The sequence below is a fragment of the Staurois parvus genome, unplaced genomic scaffold (genome assembly GCF_062004578.1).
Source record: "Staurois parvus isolate SC_StPar_1 unplaced genomic scaffold, SC_StPar_1.0 ptg000151l, whole genome shotgun sequence".
Lineage (NCBI taxonomy): Eukaryota > Metazoa > Chordata > Amphibia > Anura > Ranidae > Staurois > Staurois parvus.
In genome coordinates, this window is record NW_028317947.1 from 109193 (window position 1) to 121719 (window position 12527).

At 46.6% G+C, this 12527-nt stretch overlaps 1 protein-coding gene across 2 annotated transcripts in view; it reads left to right on the forward strand.

The window, feature by feature from the left end:
- Positions 1–12527, forward strand: part of MLLT6 (MLLT6, PHD finger containing) — a 127623-nt gene that overhangs the window by 89689 nt on the left and 25407 nt on the right. For both annotated transcript variants that reach the window (XM_089674301.1, XM_089674302.1), the window contains 2 exons: positions 1438–1562; positions 2795–2956. In XM_089674301.1, coding sequence (XP_089530427.1) covers positions 1438–1562; positions 2795–2956 — 287 coding nt within the window. The remainder of the gene's footprint in view (positions 1–1437; positions 1563–2794; positions 2957–12527) is intronic.

Here is a 12527-nt window from a genome sequence, read left to right on the forward strand (position 1 = left end):
ATTTCCTCTTCAGCATAAGGCAGCATGACCTCTGCAAGTATTCTGATGTATTCAAACTGATCCATGATCCCTGGTATGCGATAAATAGGCCCAACACCGTAGTATGAGAAACATCCCCATATCATGATGCTTGCACAACCATGCTTCACTGTCTTCAGTGTACTGTGGCTTGAATTCAGTGTTTGGGGGTCGTCTGACAAACTGTCTCCGGCCACTAGACCCAAAAAGAACAATCTTACTTTTATCAGTCCACAAAATGTTGTGTCATTTCTCTTTAGGCCAGTCAATGTGCTCTTTGGCAAATTGTAACCTCTTCAGCACGTCTTTTTTTCAGTAGTGTGACTTTGCGGGGGCTTCTTGCAGATAGCTTGGCTTCACATAGGCGTCTTCTAATTGTAACAGTACTCACAGGTAACTTTAGACCTTCTTTAATCTACCTGGAGCTGATTGTTGGCTGAGTCCTTGCCATTTTGGCTGTTCTATCCATTTGAATGGTAGTTTTTCGCTTTCTTCCACGTCTTTCAGGTTTTGGTTGCCATTTTAAAGCATTTGCGATCATTTTAGCTGAGCAGCCTATCATTTTCTGCACTTCTTTATATGTTTTCCCCTCTCCAATCAACTTTTTAATCAAGGTACGCTGTTCTTCTGAACAATGTCTGGAACGACCCATTTTCCTCAGAATTTCAGAGAGAAATGCACTGTAACCAGCATGTACAACATTTGCTGCCTTCCTTCCTTAAATAAGGGCAATAATTGCCACCTGTTTTTCAAAGAATGAATGACCTCACTAATAGAACTCCACACTGCTATTATTTTGAACATGCCCCTTTCAATTAGTGATTCAATTACACAGAATCAGCAGCATGCATGTCATGACTGTTGGGTCTGTTGGATTTCTATTACTCTACTACACCTGCTAGTAAATTATTTGCCATGTAGAAATATCATTTCTACCAAAAACAGTGATTGATCAGGTTAGTGATGTCTGACTGCTATTATTTTGAACACAACTGTAAATCCTCACTTTGTAAAACAACCAATTCAGTTTAAATAGAAATGAAAGGCAAAACATATATGTATACATATAAAAAACATATATACGTTTTTTTTTTGTTTTTTTTTTTAATAAGTGATCACATACTCTCTGTTCACAGCTGCATAAGGAGCTCAGGGAGCAGAAACAGCAGCACACTGATCTTCCCAGTGAATGGCTGGGGGGAGAGGGAACACGTGTTGTAAGAAGTTTGATGATTGGAGGAGAGCAAGTATAGTTCTAGAACTGACCACACTGTGCTTTCATGCCTAGTGTGGTCAGTTTTTAATAGGAACGCAGAGGGACTGGCAGAGAAACCGGGGTTATACACAAAGCAAGCAATTCAAAGAGAACAGGATACGTTTTCATGGATGTTCCATTATGTTGTTTGGTTTCTCCCTCAGGTCACCCATCAGTAGTCTCCCTCCTCTGTTTGATTCAAGTGGCCCATCCAATAGCGACAATGTACCACAGATCACAGCCAACCTTGAGCAGCTGCTGGAGAAGCATGGAGAGGCAGGGGTTAACAGTAAGACTTGGGGCTTGTGGGTCAAAATGATACATGAAAGGTAGTGCTGAGAAGCAAAATGTATAAGATCTTATGTTGGTTTGTGATGCATGACAGTGATGTGAATATAAGCAATTCTGCAAACTGGGAAGTGGCAATGGCTGGCAGACCAAACATATAATAAATGAATAATTAATGAATAATTAAAAATAAATTAAAGTGCCCCTGCCCCCCCCATGTTCACGAGCAAAGGTGAACGCACACTCACAGGCAGCGATTGTCCCACACATGTGAGGTATCACCGCGATCGTTAGATCATGGGCAGTAATTTTAGCACTAGAACTCCTCTGTAAGTCTAAAGTGGTATCCTGTAAAGGATTCTGGATAGTAAAATCTACCCTGCTTGTCACCGTTGCAAGGCATGTACAACTTTAAAATGTGATATGTTTGGTATCTATTTACTCAGTGTAATATAATCTTTCATATGTAAAAAAAAAATGTTTTTTGTATGGTGTTTTTTGCATTAAAATGCATGTATTTTTTGCAAAACATTGCGTTTGAAAAACCACTGCGCAAATACCGTGGACTAAAGTGGATAAAAAGCTGAAGGGGATCCGTCTCCCCCCCCCCTCCCTCCCCCGTCTCGGTGGATCACATTGGAGGGCAGTGAAGTGTAAATGGACAGCAGGGTCCATTTACACCCCCTGGTCCACAGAGCAAATAGGGCGCTGTCCGTGTTCACTCTGCATAAACTGAGCTGACACAGATGGCTCATCTGCTCGCTCTGCTCTGAACAGCAGGGGATCAACGTGCGATCATAATGGAGTCTGCCCTGTGTGAAAAGAGGTCTTACTAGGTACATTCAACAAGCATTAAAACATTATCCGATTGTCAAAAATTGTATCCAGCAGCTGCCCAGGTCACTGGACTCTTTTCCGGTCTTGCAGAATGAGAATAATCAAGGGTGCATCACAGCCAACTTCTCAGTCCAGAGCTGTGCTTTAGATTTAAATAATTTTCTAAATTGTTGATTTTATTTATGGGATTAACTTTATGTCTTTCTGTTGTTTGCTCTATCTATGTTTTTGTACTGCTGATGAGAATTTAATTCTTATTAGATACTGTAAATATTTTAACATGGTAGCCATTTATTTATTGCTAAATACACATGAGAACACTACAGTTATGTTTTTGATAGCTGTGTACAGGTTGCTATGTAGTCGTTTGTAATTGTTTCACATTTGCATACACAGTTGTGGACATGCTTCAAGCTCTGCACTCTCTGCAGAAAGAGAATCGTTCCCTTCAGGATCAGATTCTGAGTCTCACTGCTCGTAAAGAAAAGCTACAGCTACTCAATGTCCAGTTGGCTTGTCCCTTTCCTCCGAGTTTACCGCCAACCAATATCTCTAATTGTAAGTACCTACACTAAGTATTGTTTATCTTCTCCGTATTGTTCCTATTGATATGCAGTCATATTCCTCTTCTTTTTCTTTTTTAAGGGCCAACTCCTTGTTAATTCATGAAATGGGGTTTAGTGGTAGTTTTAAATTGCACTGCCTCTCGAGCCTAAGTGAATCTCACACCTTGTAAATAGGAAATCAAGGCATGAGGTCATGTGATGCAGCAGTCGCAAATGAAGGACTGCAAATTAGCAATGTGGATAAAAGTAGTAAAATTAATTTCTTTCTCATTCTTTGAGAGACACAGGATTCAGAGACATTTGGAGTTATACCGTCACCTATAGGAGAATTTGGACACTGGCAAATAAAGACATGCTTCTCCTGGAGAAGCTTTCATCTCAAGAAATACTGAATAGGATGAATCCTGACCTTTTTGCAGTCCGGCCTGGATCAGAGTTTGTTCCCGAGTACCATCAAGGGGCATATCTCGGCACTTGTGATCTTGGACTGTTTGGATTTACAGTGCCTTGCAAAAGTATTCACCCATTTGGTGTTTATGTTTTGCTGGCAAAACTTGGAATTAAAATGGATTTTTTAGATTCTTTGTACCATGTGATGTACTCAACAGTCTATGACTCTGAGGGTGCAAAATATTTCTTATTGTGACACAAACCTAAAAATTAAAATAGTAAAACTTAAAAGACAGGAAAAAAGAACATGCATAAACAGCCCACCCACCCACCAAGTCAGTACTTTGTAGAGCCATTATTTGCTGCAATTATAGCTGCAGTCTCTTAGGGTGTGTCGTCATTAGCTTAGCACATGTAATCAATGGGATTTCTACCCGTTCTTCAAGGCACAACTGCTGCAGCTCCTTCACATTTAGATGGGTTGCATTGGTGTGCAGCAATCTCTAAGTCATGCCACATATTCTTAATTTGATTGAAGTCTAGGCTTTGGCTATGTAATTCCAAGACATTTAATGTAAATGTTTCAATCTCAGCCACTCCAGTGTAGTTTTAGCAGTAGTGTATGTGAACCCTTAGATTGTGTGAATTCTTATAACAAAATAAAAAAGTACCCATTTTTTAATTTTTTATTTTTATAGACAAACCTGTTGCCCACCATTTCTATTAGAAATGAAAGGCAAAACATTTTTGTGTGTGTATGTTTGTATGTATATATGTGTGGGTGTGTGTACAGTATGTATATATATGAAACAATCTGTGCAACCACATTCTGTATACAGTGACCGAAAAATAGAAAATATATGTTGCAACCTATAATGCCTATAGTGTCTTCACCTCACATACAAAAATAAACACATACAAGATAAACAAAAAATAATGTCCATCAATGAGTCCACTAATCAGTGCTTTAAATTTGTATGTTAAGAATCAAATCTTCTTCCAGAGTATCACCTCGCATGCATACAGGCTATGTGCTAATGGACACTCACCTTCTTAAATGACCTCTCTGCAGAAATGAGGTCAAACAAGTGCTCAAAGATATCTCCTGCTGGGGTTCAAACCCTTGATGACCTGTAGTATATAGGCAGCTGTTGGCAGGTATCATAAAGCTCTCTCCTCATAATGATTGATAACATATGCAAAGCATAAAATGGGAAACAAATGGTGATCTCTGTATATACTCAATCATAAGCGTACAGATAGCATGAAAACACTCACATTCCATGAAAGTACAAGTGCCAAAACCATGCTCTAAGATGTGATGCTTGTCCCCAAATGTTCCCAAGCATGCAGACACCATGTGTAAAAATGGACACTCACCTTCTTCCAAGACCTCCCATCACATGAGGTCTATAAGCACTTTTGGGTGTTTCCTGCTAACTTCAAAAACCAGTGGTGCTTGGGCAAACAGTGACAGGTATCACATCACTCTTTCCTCAAAGCAGTTCATGGCATATGCAAAGCATAACATGAAAGACAAATAGTGCTCTCTGTATATACCCAGTTTAATAAACAATGGCATAAAAGCACTCACATAAAACTAAAGCACAAGTGCTCAGATAGCACATTATAATAACTTCACAGGTCTGACCATCAAACCACCCAACCAGAAATTACATCATGAATGTGGCTTCCTTTCCAATATGCGTTATGCTCAAGGAGAGAAAGAATTGTGTTCTGTCATTTTTAAAGCTATTGTTTCTAATTTTTAGGGGCTCTTTAATGACTGGCGTAGTACCACTGGATTGGCGTAGGCCAATGTGGTTCCTATATTTAAAAAAGGATCAAAGTCTTTACCAAGTAATTATAGACCTGTTAGTTTAACGTCTATAGTTGGGAGGATACTGGAGAGGTAAATAAAAGACCACATAGATGAGTTCTTGCTGGAAAAAAATATTTTACGCAACAGACAGCATGCATTCATGAAAAACAAGTTGTTAGACAAATCTGATTTCTTTTTATGAAGAGGTAAACAAAACCTTAGACAAAGGGCTGTGGGTGTGGTATACTTGGATGCTGCAAAAGTGTTTGACACAGTTCCCCACTCATGGTTAATGTGAAAGGTAAAGTGTACAGGCTTGGAACAATTAGTTTGTAAATGGATAGAAAACTGATTTAAAGGCCGTAATCATAGAGTAGTGGTTAATGATTCATACTGTGGTCTAGAGCTGTTAGTGGCGTACCCCAAGGTTCAGTGTTGGGACACTTACTGTTTAATATATATATAAATGATAAAGGGTTTGGGATTAAAAGTACCATTTCAGTCTTTACAAATGACACCAAGCTGTGCAGTAAAATAACATCATTACAGGATGTCTCCAACTTAAAAGTTGACCTCGGTGCACTATTTAATTGGGCAACTGTGTGGCAAAGGAGGTTTAAGGTTGAGAAATGTAAAGGTATGCACTTTGAGGCTATAAATGTGCACACATCTTACATACTAGGGGGGATACAACTGGGGGAATCAATGGTGAAGGATCTAGGAGTTCTGGTAGAATATTGGATTAATAATCAAATGCAATGCCAAGCTGCGGTTTCCAAAGCAAGAAAAACCCTCTCTTGTATTAAGAGAGGTATGGACTGCAGAGAGAGGCCTCTTTCAGATGGGGCGGATCTGTCTACGTGATCTGGCTGCTCAGCGGGGGATCTCTCCGTTGATCTCCACTGAGCAGGCGGATGGCAGTTCTCTGTCCGCTCTGCTGCTGCTGTGGCCCCCTCTCTTCCATCTCTGGATGCGGTTTGTGGCGCGGGTGCTTCCTGGGGTAGTCGGTCCTGCAGGGTCCCCTCTTCCCCTACAGCCTTGGGTGATTAGACCCTCTATCCCCTTCCTGCCCTCTTTCCCACTATTACCCCCCTGGATCACCTGTACAAGTTAGTCAGCTATTGTGGTTAATGACAGCTGGTTAGGCAGCCCCTTGCTTTCTGCCCGCAGGGTCTGGTAGTGCAGGTGCCTTTCCACTTCATGCCCAAAGCCTGGTGGGCTGTTCGGTGAAAGGCTGTGTGGATTGTTTTCCTGGCACCTGGGGATGGCCTGTATTGAATGGATTGCAAAGGAGGACCCTTCAGTCTTGTACATGTCTTACGGCTGAACAGGGGTGTTGGCTACGATGCTCACGCAGGTGGTCTCTTCCGTGTTTATGGGAGCTCAGTTTTATGCAGGAACCCCTCTCTCTCCCCGCTTGTGTTCACAAACCATGCGGCAGTGATGGCCGACACTGTAGGCTGCAGCTTTGCAGGCTATTTTTAGAGGATGTCCCGTCCATCATTCAGTTTGTGGGCATACCAGTATATGCCGCTCCTTCTAGGAGGCGGGGCTGAGGGGGGTACATCTTGCGCGAGCTATGGAATTGCCCATATTGTCTGCGGGCACCTGCTCCTACAAGTTGTTTTGGCCGGGTGGCCAGCACCAGTCTCCCGCTGGGAAATTGTGGTGGCTGTGTACTGCAAGGCAGCCAGAGGCACAGCACGACGCCTGTTGTCCCCTCCCAAGACTGAGTGGGGGCAGCTTCCGTGTAGGGCTGCGAGTGGCTCCTGATGCCACACTGACTACTTCACTGGTAGTGCTGGAAGCATAAATACTGCTGGCTGCTCATCTGGGCTGCTGGGAGAGCGAACTGCCTCTCCTTGGCTGGGAGAATTCCGGGGTCCCTTTCTCGCTTTTGTTACCTGTGGTCCTCACTCCTAGTGATTTCATCCTTGGGTGACAGGGTTAAGAAAGCATGGAGCGTGTCTGGTTCATTGCTTTGAGATGGCCCATGTATCCTTCCCCCCCCCCCCCCTGTAATGGCCTTTCACGCCCTTAGATTTGCTTACATTTGGCACTACTAGTTGGATCGTCCTCAGCTCTGGTGTTCCAGAGCTTTCTGGCAGGTCAGACCTCGCTAACGCTGGCTTCATACTTGACGGGCGTCCCTAGTGCATATGGCTCTGGAGAACCCCGCTGGCCCAGGGCCCATAAGTACTTTTTTAACACACCCCTGGAGGCGCCTTGCTGTTGCCCAGTTCTATTGTGGGGCAGTGGAACTAAGGTAAGTACTTTGGCTAAGTTGGGCTGCTGGACAGCATAAGCAGTGGTCCCCGTGGCCTTGTCCTTCTAAGGCAGTGGTTCTCAACCTTCCTAATGCCGCGACCCCTTAATACAGTTCCTCATGTTGTGGTGACCCCCAACCATAAAATTATTTTCGTTGCTACTTCATAACTGTAATTTTGCAGTGGGAGGAGTAGTGCCACGTCATTGGTGTCAGTGGGAGGAATAGTGTCCCATCACTGATGTCAATGGGAGGAATAGTGCCCCATCATTGGTATCAGTGGTAGGAATAGTGCCCCATCATTGGTGTCAGTGGGAGGAATAGTGCCCCATCATTGGTGTCAGTGGGAGGAATAGTGCCCCATCATAGGTGTCAGTGGGGGGAATAGTGCCCCATCTTTGGTGTCAGTGGGGGGAATAGTGCCCCATCATTGGTGTCAGTGGGGGGAATAGTGCCCCATCATTGGTGTCAGTGGGAGGAATAGTGCCCCATCATTGGTGTCAGTGGGAGGAATAGAGCCCCATCATTGGTGTCAGTGGGAGGAATAGTGCCCCAACATTGGTGTCAGTGGGAGGAATAGTGCCCCAACATTGGTATCGGGGAGAAATAGTGCCCCAACATTGGTGTCAGTGGGAGGAATAGTGCCCCAATATTGGTGTCAGTGGGGGAATAGTGCCCCATCATAGGTGTCAGTGGGGGGAATAGTGCCCCATCATTGGTGCCAGTGGGAGGAATAGTGCCCCATCATTGGTGCCAGTGGGAGGAATAGTGTCCCATCATAGGTTTCAGTGGGGGGAATAGTGCCCCATCATTGGTGCCAGTGGGAGGAATAGTGCCCCATCATTGGTGTCAGTGAGGGGAATAGTGCCCCATCATTGGTGTCAGTGGGGGGAATAGTGCCCCATCATTGGTGTCAGTGGGGGGGGGGGAATAGTGCCCCATCACTGGTGTCAGTGGGAGGAATAGTGCCCCATCACTGGTGTCAGTGGGAGGAATAGTGTCCCATCACTGGTGTCAGTGGGAGGAAAAGTGTCCCATCACTGGTATCAGTGGGAGGAATAGTGCCCCAACATTGGTGTCAGTGGGAGGAATAGTGCCCCAACATTGGTATCAGTGGGAGGAATAGTGCCCCAACATTGGTGTGAGTGGAAGGAATAGTGCCCCATCATTGGTGTCAGTGGGAGGAATAGTGCCCCAACATTGGTGTCAGTGGGAGGAATAGTGCCCCATCATTGGTGTCAGTGGGAGGAATAGTGCCCCATCATTGGTGTCAGTGGGAGGAATAGTGCCCCATCATTAGTGTCAGTGGGGGGAATAGTGCCCCATCATTGGTGTCAGTGGGGGGAATAGTGCCCCATCATTGGTGCCAGTGGGGGGAATAGTGCCCCATCATTGGTGCCAGTGGGAGGAATAGTGCCCCATCATAGGTGTCAGTGGGGGGAATAGTGCCCCATCATTGGTGCCAGTGGGAGGAATAGTGCCCCATCGTTGGTGTCAGTGGGGGGAGGAATAGTGCCCCATCGTTGGTGTCAGTGGGGGGAGGAATAGTGCCCCATCGTTGGTGTCAGTGGGGGGAGGAATCATGCCCCATCGTTGGTGTCATTTGGGGGAGGAATCGTGCCTCATCGTTGGTGTCAGTGGGGGGAGGAATAGTGCCCCATCGTTGGTGTCAGTGGGGGGAGGAATAGTGCCCCATCGTTGGTGTCAGTGGGAGGAATAGTGCCCCATCATTGGTATTAGTGACACCAATGATTGGGCACTATTCCTCCCACTGACACCAATGATACTTACCTTGCTGACCCCTGCTCCAGCCTGGGCTCGCTCCCTCCCTCCCTCTCCCATGGTACAGACACTTACCGGTCAGCAGTCTTCCTTCTCCGGCCGCTCTGCTCCTCTTCACTCGCTCGATCTTCGCGGTGCCGCTCGGCTCCTCCTCTCCAAGCTCCACCTCCTCGCCGGTGATTGGCCGCCTGTGTGCCTCTCCTGAGCTACAGTTCCGGCGGCCAATCAACGGCGAGGATTGATCCCGGGGGTGTGGCCAGATGACAGGGGCGGCATGTCATCCCACACCTGGAGACAGACAGAGGAGCGGTGTCTCGGTTCCTAAGACCATCGGAAATATGTGTTTTCCGATGGTCTTAGGCGACCCCTGTGAAAGCGTCGTTCGACCCCCAAAGGGGTCGCGACCCACAGGTTGAGAACCGCTGTTCTAAGGGAACGTTGCTTCAGACTAGATTAGATGACATTGGACAGCATCATTCGGTAGCTTATCAGTGACAATTGCACTAGGCCAGGAAGGGGGAGGCACCGCGTCGATGTTCTGGGCCTATTTTCTCAACTCTTGAGCTGATTTTGTCCCCTTTGGTCCTTGCTAATAGCTCCAAACTATTCCAGACTCCGTGGTCGCTGATGACCACTCATGCCCCCTGTAGCCCTCCCGCAGATGCATCCTTTCGAGCATGTGGGTTGCCCCAACCCGTTCCCGGGTGGAGGTCATCTTAGCTGGTTTCCGGGCTGGAGACCTTTCTCATTACTGACACAGTAGGTCAGCAACATCGTTCTCTCTGGCTACAAAACAGAATTCCATGCCATTCAGCCAGACAGGTTTCTTCCCTCCAATCTGCATTGTTCGCCAGCGTGCCTGTGGACTCTATACAGAGCTGTGCAGGACCAGCCCCTTCAAAGATTGATTGTTCTGGTGCCCAAGCCAGGGCAACTCTGGGGAGTTTCCTCCACTCTTAGCCTCCGGCCCTGAAAATCTTGTAAGGTTTCTCACAATCATGCTGGACTCTGTTTGATCAGTGGTGGCCCTCCTCCATCAGGGGATTTTCTGGCCTCCATGGAGCTCACGTAGACTTACCTCCACATTCCCATTTGTGGAGGACAGCAGCGCTTCCTAAGCTTTGCTATCGGAGACACGCTTTGTCATTTTGGAGTTCTGGCCTGTGCTTCTGGGGTGCTTGCCAAAGAGTTGGTACCGGTCCTGGCCTTGATGAGACAATGAGGGATTGCTGTAATCGGTCCACTGATCGATGTGCTTCTATGAACGGATACTTGCTCATTCCCAATGGATGACTTGGAGATCACCATGCATTTTCTGCATGAACTCAGGTGGATTCTGGCCCTCAGGAAGTCTCTGCTGATCCACCTAAGCACCGGAAGTATCTGGAGTGCACCTCTATTTGGAGCAGACCAAAGTGTTCCTCCCATTGGACAAACTCCAATAACTGTGGTAGGCGGTTTGATTGCTTTGGTCCTGCTAGTGGTCCTTCCTGCGCTTCTGCATGCAGATTTTCGGCCTGATGTGGATACCCTTTGAAGCAGTTCCGTATGTCCGGTTCCATACGAGAACACTGCAGACAGATGCCCCACATTACTGAGGTAGGTCTTTGATCTCCTTGGACTACCAGATTCACATGGTATGGTCGACGAGGGCCTCTGTACTTTGGTGGCTGTGGTCTCTGGATCTTCGGACTGGAGAAGTCCTTCTCCCTTCATTGGACTGTGGTCTCGATGGATGCCAGCCTGTTGGGCTGGGTAAGAGTCCTAGTATCAGACTCAGTTCAAGGTCCCTGGACACCGGTGGCAGCTCGACTGTCCAGCGATGTCTTGGAGCTGATCAGTTTGGTGCTGACACATTAGACCAATCGCCTGCGAGGTCTCCTGATGAGAATCCAATTGGACACCACTAACTTGGTGGCGTAAGTCACTACTCGGGGAAGTACAAGAAGGGCAGCTGTGACGCTGAGGTGTCACACATCCTATAATATGCAGGCAGGTTCATTCCAACTCTGCCCACTGTACACATTCCCGGTGCCAGACTCTGGCAAGAGGATTATCGCAGCTTGCAGACTCTCTCCTTGCTGAGGAACGTCCAACGTGGATCTTCAGGTGTCCCATCTCAACTGGAAGGTTCCGAAGTCTGTGGCAGGATCACTGGATCCTCTTATGGACGCGACGGATGCACTTGTGGTGCAGTGAGACCAGTTCAATCTCATCTATGCCTTTCTGCCCCTTCGACTGGTTCCTTATCTACTGTGCAGGACTAATGCCTAAAGGATTTTGGCCATTCTGTTGTCTCCGGTGTGGCCTTGCTATCCGTGGTTTGCCCACGGGTACCTTTGATGGCGGACACTCCTTGGCGGTTACCTCTTGGGAAGGACCTTTGTCCCATAGGCTGGTATTCCACCCTGCCTTCCCATTGCTGGCCTTGATGGTGTGGCTCTTGAAAGCCAGGTGTTGAAGGACGGGGGGTTGTCTGGCTTGGTAATCCTGTCTATGTAAGGGCTCGTAAGTCCTTTTTTGGCAGATTTATCTTCGCATCTGGGGAGCTTCTGTCATTTAGTGTGAGGCCGTGGGTTTCACCCTCTCTTTTCTCGGTGGCTTGGGTGTTGGCCTTCCTCCTCAGTGGTGTGGATCAGTAGCTTGTGTTGAATGCATTCAAGGGACAAAGTTCCCCTTTCCACGTCCCTTGGCCATGCGTTCTTTGGTTCACACTCTTATTCCGGGGGTTCGTCATGTAGTGTCACATCCCTAATCTACCCAATTATTCTTCTGCACGCTCCCTGATGCCAGTGTGGGATTTGAATTTGGTGCTGTCTACTCTTTAGAAGCCTCCCCTTGGGAGCATCCGAATATTCCCTTCCTTGAATTTTCACAGGTAGTTTTTTTCACTTTGGCTCAGATGGTGCCTAAGTTGGTGGTTTTGTCTTCTAAGCCACACTTTCTGGTTTTCTCTAGGACAAGGTGGTGCTTTAACTTTTTCCTTCTGTCCTTCTGCAGGTGGTGTCAGCCTTCCATTTGCATGGGAACATAGTCCTTCCTTCTCTGTGTCCTCAGCAACCCTTCCGTGAAGAGGTAGCTCTGCACCCCTTGACCGTGGTTCTTGCGATTGCTTGTACCTTTCTATGACAGCTGCCTGTGGAATGTTCTATTCTCTCTTTGTGCTCTTGGATAGTCCAATGAAAGGCTGGCAGTCTTATCTGCCTTTGTTTCCCGTTTGATCAGCAGATGATTGTGCAGGCACATGCCATTTAGGGTTGGGTACCTCCCTTCCCTGTTATGACGCACTCTACTAGGGTGGTT